General features: G+C 37.3%; 1 protein-coding gene across 1 annotated transcript; it reads right to left on the bottom strand.

Moving 5' to 3' along the window:
- Nucleotides 1–784: 784 nt before the first annotated feature.
- Nucleotides 785–4,997, bottom strand: LOC132614122 (uncharacterized). The gene is made up of 2 exons (XM_060328488.1): nucleotides 4,671–4,997; nucleotides 785–1,275 (listed from the first exon to the last, which is right to left on the bottom strand). The coding sequence occupies exons 1-2, from the start codon at nucleotides 4,896–4,898 to the stop codon at nucleotides 1,075–1,077; spliced, it is 429 nt and encodes a 142-aa protein (XP_060184471.1). The 5' UTR covers nucleotides 4,899–4,997; the 3' UTR covers nucleotides 785–1,074.
- Between the last annotated feature and the right edge of the window lie 115 nt (nucleotides 4,998–5,112).

The following is a 5,112-nucleotide window of genomic DNA, read 5'->3' as shown; positions in this document are numbered from 1 at the left end:
TATTTTCTGTTTGCTTTTTAATGTTGAGAGTAGTGTACTTTTCAAATTGAAGCGATGGCTGAAACAAGGCTTCTTTTCGTACTGTCTTACCGAAAGAAGAGAAAAAATATTTAGTTAGAAGGATCTCACTATTATTAGAAAAGTGTAAATGCAAGAATTTCCCGTATCCCCAAAACTGCAAATTATTTACATTAGGTCTAGTAAATACACTTACGTTTAGACGCATTGTTTTTTTTTATTATTATTAAATGGTCCTCTTACAAAAATTGGAAGTACTATCTGCAAGCAGCACTTGGTTATAGTCTACCTTGACACAACCATTAGTTGTTGATTTTACGATTTTTAACTCATGGCCGGTAAAACGCATGCAACTTTACCGTTTCTTCAAGTCAAATCACACTACTAGAACGCTGCATTTCTCTCATAGTGGCTCTCCTAAATTAGTTAGGCATAATTGAGCCAAGTTGAAAAACTAGTTGTTTATTACAGAAGTGGATCCAAGATATAAACGCCAGTTTTTGACAAAATTGAAGTTAAGTAAAAAAGAAAGTTTAACTTTATGTAAACTAAGCAGTATTCAAAAACTAATGATTTGTGAAAAAAATCTCCGCTAGAAGGCTGAATATTGAGACAACTCAAACAAAAATAAGACACTATTGCCAATGATCTTTTTGAGTCAACGCGAAAAGAAAAATAATATAACTCAATAATACTACAACCTGACTTAGGCAGTTGATGTGCCAACAGTTGCTCCTATTCTGCTGAAAGTTGCTGACAAGAGGTGTATTCTAAGAGTTCTGTGCCATCAACTCAATGTACAATATGCATAGAGCCAATGTACATATGATGCAACGAGTAGGCTAAGAATAGTAAACACTAGTCTTCTTGAAACAAAAGATTACATCACACTACTGATTGTCTGGATAGTAGACTGTATTACAAAAAAAATCGAAAACTCTTCGTGCCATTAATTCTATCTAGAACATGACCTAGGGCCAATGTACATAAGCCGCCACAACTTAGCTAACAATAGCAAACGCGAGTCTGCCCTGCTGCGTTGTTGGAATAAAATCATCACATTGGCACATCATCTGGTTTATTATCTGGATCTTCTTCTTTCTCAGGATCTTCCTCTTCTTCTTCCTCTTTCTTTTCTTCTTCTTCCTCGTCCTCTTCTGGAGGATCACCCGGCAGAGGAGGAGGCAAGGGAGTTTTCATGGGACTGAATTGGGGAAAGATATCTGGTCTTCGTCCGGGCTTGGGCCTTTCCCATTCCTGCCAATAAACATGTTTCATCAAAATGCCTAACAGCTTTGATGACAATTTTTTTATGACATTATTCTAGAAAGCAAAATGCAGTATCGGTCAAATTCTACGCTTTCTACACAGTATCATGATGCAAAAAGGTATTAATGAGGACATCGAGATTATGAGAAAGACACGTCCAAGGGCTTTTAGAAGCTACTAAAAAATAACTCTAAATGAAGGGGGATCAAAATTGTGTTGCATCTTTCTCTCTCTGTTACCAGAGTACTAACCATATGTCCATATCAGGTTTAGCTACTCGGAAGAGACGATACACCTCTTCATAGGAGTATGAGTAACTTTGATCAATGCATGCATATCTCCTCATAAAATGGCTATGGAGGTTTAGCAAAAATGCATGAATCAATGGAGAGATGTCATTGTACCCACTTAATTGCGCCAAGAAAATTGGGGTGGGTTTTTTTTTTTTTTTTTTTTGTGTGTGTGTGTGTGGGGCGGGGGGGGGGGGGGGGGGGGGGCTGCACTCTGCATGTTGTTGCAATATCCGTGTGTGTGTGTGAGAGAGAGAGAGATATGTCGCCTGCAAGCATGGGAAGGGCTGCACAAAGGCCAGTGGTTGACAAATTGAGCATCAATTGAATAAGCTACGGAAGCAGATAAGGAAAATTTGCAACACATACATCTACTACTCTCCCCTTCCCGCAACCCTTGCCTGACGGGCTAGTGGCTACCCTGCCCTCCTACCTGTCTTATCTTTTATATTTTATTTGTTATTGTCCTTCTCTTGGTAGCACTCTGTGGTCTACGAGGGAAATTTGAAGGAGATATAATAGATCGTTGGCTAAACAAAGACAATGGGGGGCCCTTTTTGAGAGGGAAGGACCGAAAGATGGAGGGTAGAGGTAACCTCTCCCCAACTTTACTCATTGGAGATTGGATATCATTCCACATACTGGAACTTGGTTATGTAGGCCAAAAACTTTTCTCCAGGTTGTTTCGACTAGGCCGAATAATGGATTAATAGCATGCCTGAGCATAAGATCCTCTCCTCTTGAAAACTGACCAATCAAACAAAGGGGCTAACTTTTATTACGAGGATAGCGAGTTTGGGTTGGCGTGAATTTTACTAAATTTGGGGTACAATTTTGGAAATTCTATTCTCTTTTTTACAATATAAAATCGAAATTGATACTTGATAATTTTGAGAGTAAATGCGCAATTTAATTCATCCAAACAGCAACAATCATTCACACCTAAATTACCAATAACTGTATCTAAATTAAACCTACTATCTTTATCTCCTAAACATAGGTTTTACCTTTATCACAAATCATCTTGCACTTTGAAGTAATTGCTATTTTCTCATAGGATTTGCTAGTTTGAGTTGACTAGCACAATTTTATTCATTCGACTAGCACCAATCACTCACACATAAATAACCAAAAATCATATCTACATTAAACAAGTTATCTTTTTAACTTAGCTTAATACACAGACAACCCCTTAAACTTGTCAATAAATTTCATTTAGACACTCGAACTACGGATTGTTCGAATTGAGCACCTAAACACACATGACAAAGTGTTCCCATTAGAAACTTTGGGTTCAAATTTTGAAAAAACTTTTGCGCCTGTTAGGTAGGTAAGTTAACCACATAAAACATGTCATCTCGACATATTTTGAGTGGTTAACTTATCTATTGACATTCATATATAGTCATCCAAACAAAAACAAGCACTCACATTTAAATAACCACCATATCTACATTAAACTAGTTATCTTTTTAACTTGAGATAATGGTTAAGAACACACCTACACTATCACCTTTTCGCGATTTCAAACCCCAAGTATCATCTGTTCCCTTTTCCCTTTTCCTACCTGAACTATCACCATATATGTATTAAAACACACCTCGAAGTTGATTAGGTCAACTCCTTTTCTTATCCGAACTATCACCTTTTCGCGATTTCAAACCCCAAGTATCATTTGTTCCCTTTTCCTACCTGAACTATCATCATCTATGTATTAAAACACATCTCGAAGCTGATCAGGTCAACTCCTTTTCTTATCTGAACCATCATCTAGGCGTGTTTTAATACACAGAGAGCTCAGGTAGGAAAAAAGAACAACTGATTGTGAAACTCACGAAAAGCGATAGTTCAGTGTTTTTGACCATTATCTCTTTTTAACTTCTACATAATAGGTTTCACTCTTAGCACATACTAAGCTGCAGTTCATCATAGCTGATAGAACAACATAGCTGCAATTAAAGTTAAATAACCAGAACGAATGAGTTTTCGAAGCTAAACAGAAACAATCATTCACACTTAAATGGAATAACCAATTACTTTTATCACAAAGCAACTTGCACTTTCTGAGAAATAACTATTTTCTGATAGAATTTGTCATTTTGAGTGGATTAGCACAACTTAATTCATCCAAATTGCACCAATCACTCACACATAAATAACTAAAAATCCTATCTACATTAAACAAGTTATCCTTTTAACTTCTATTTAGGGGGTTCAAAAATATGAAGAAGTAACCATACGAAGAAGCCAAGGGGGTTCAATACCTACCATATATACGTAAAAATAATAATTTTAACCTTCAATATGCACTGTAATTTTCTGCCGAGGGAGTTCATCCGAACTCCCTCGGTTACACTTGGCTCCACCCCTGGCTATAAGCTGCAGTTTAAAATAGCTGCTTAATTATGCAACAAAACGCCCAGCTACTTCATCTAACAGCTGAAACTATCACTTTTTCGCGAGTTTCACAACCTAACTAATTCGTTGTCCCCTTTATCTTCCTAAACTAATAGTTCCGGTGTGTTTTACCAATCTAAAGGTAATTATAGCTGTTATTATGGCACAAAAAGCACTGCTACTTCATCTATCAGCTGAAACTATCACTTTTTCGCGAGTTTCACACCTTAACTAATTCGTTGTCCCCTTTAGCTTACTAAGCTGATAGTTCCGGTGTGTTTTACCAATCTAAAGGTAATTATAGCTGTTATTATGGCACAAAAAGCACTGCTACTTCATCTAACAGCTGAAACTATCACTTTTTCGCGAGTTTCACACCTTAACTATTCGTTGTTCCCTTTATCTTCCTAAACTGGTAGTTCCCGTGTGTTTTACCAATCTAAAGGTAATTATAGCTGTTATTATGGCACAAAAAGCACTGCTACTTCATCTAACAGCTGAAACTATCACTTTTTCACGAGTTTCACACCTTAACTAATTCGTTGTTCCCTTTAGCTTCCTAAACTAATAGTTCCGGTGTGTTTTACCAATCTAAAGGTAATTATAGCTGTTATTATGGCACAAAAAGCACTGCTACTTCACAAAACAGCTGATATTTAAAGTTAAAAAAAAAAAAGGAGATTTTGCGAAGCTTACGATAGGAAAATCGAGAGGAGAACGTCGAGTCATCTTCTCTTCATCCGGCGCCATACGAACGATTTGCGAACTACTCCGGCGAGATAACGGTAACCATAACGGCTTCATAAAAGCAACGGTTTGAAACCGGTAAGTGTATGAAGGTGACGGTGAACCGGAGGAGCGGTTTAACGTCGCCGCCGTACGTGGCGGCGGAGAAAATAACGCCGGCACGATTGACGACGCCATTTTTGGAGGTGAGTTGCGGCTCAGAGGGGGAAGTTCTCGTTTGTTCGGATAGTTTTGGATATTGGTAGGTGGAAATGTATTGGGCTTTGTGAGGCTTTGAATTCATTTAAAATTAGGCCCATCCAAGCTTTATATATTGGAAAATTTACTTGTTATAGCTACTTCTAAGACCTATTTATGAATAGAAATTATCTTTTATTTTATTTATTGTTCA

The sequence above is a fragment of the Lycium barbarum genome, chromosome 10 (assembly GCF_019175385.1).
Source record: "Lycium barbarum isolate Lr01 chromosome 10, ASM1917538v2, whole genome shotgun sequence".
Classification (NCBI taxonomy): domain Eukaryota; kingdom Viridiplantae; phylum Streptophyta; class Magnoliopsida; order Solanales; family Solanaceae; genus Lycium; species Lycium barbarum.
This window is presented reverse-complemented; position numbering and strand designations above follow the sequence as displayed.

Excerpts from the sequence above, each read along its gene's own strand:
- LOC132614122 (XM_060328488.1), bottom strand. The coding sequence starts at position 4,898 with ATGGCGTCGTCAATCGTGCCGGCGTTATTTTCTCCGCCGCCACGTACG. Across the intron at positions 1,276-4,670 it reads CTCCTCTCGATTTTCCTATC|GAATGGGAAAGGCCCAAGCC; the intron begins GTAAGCTTCGCA and ends GTTTATTGGCAG.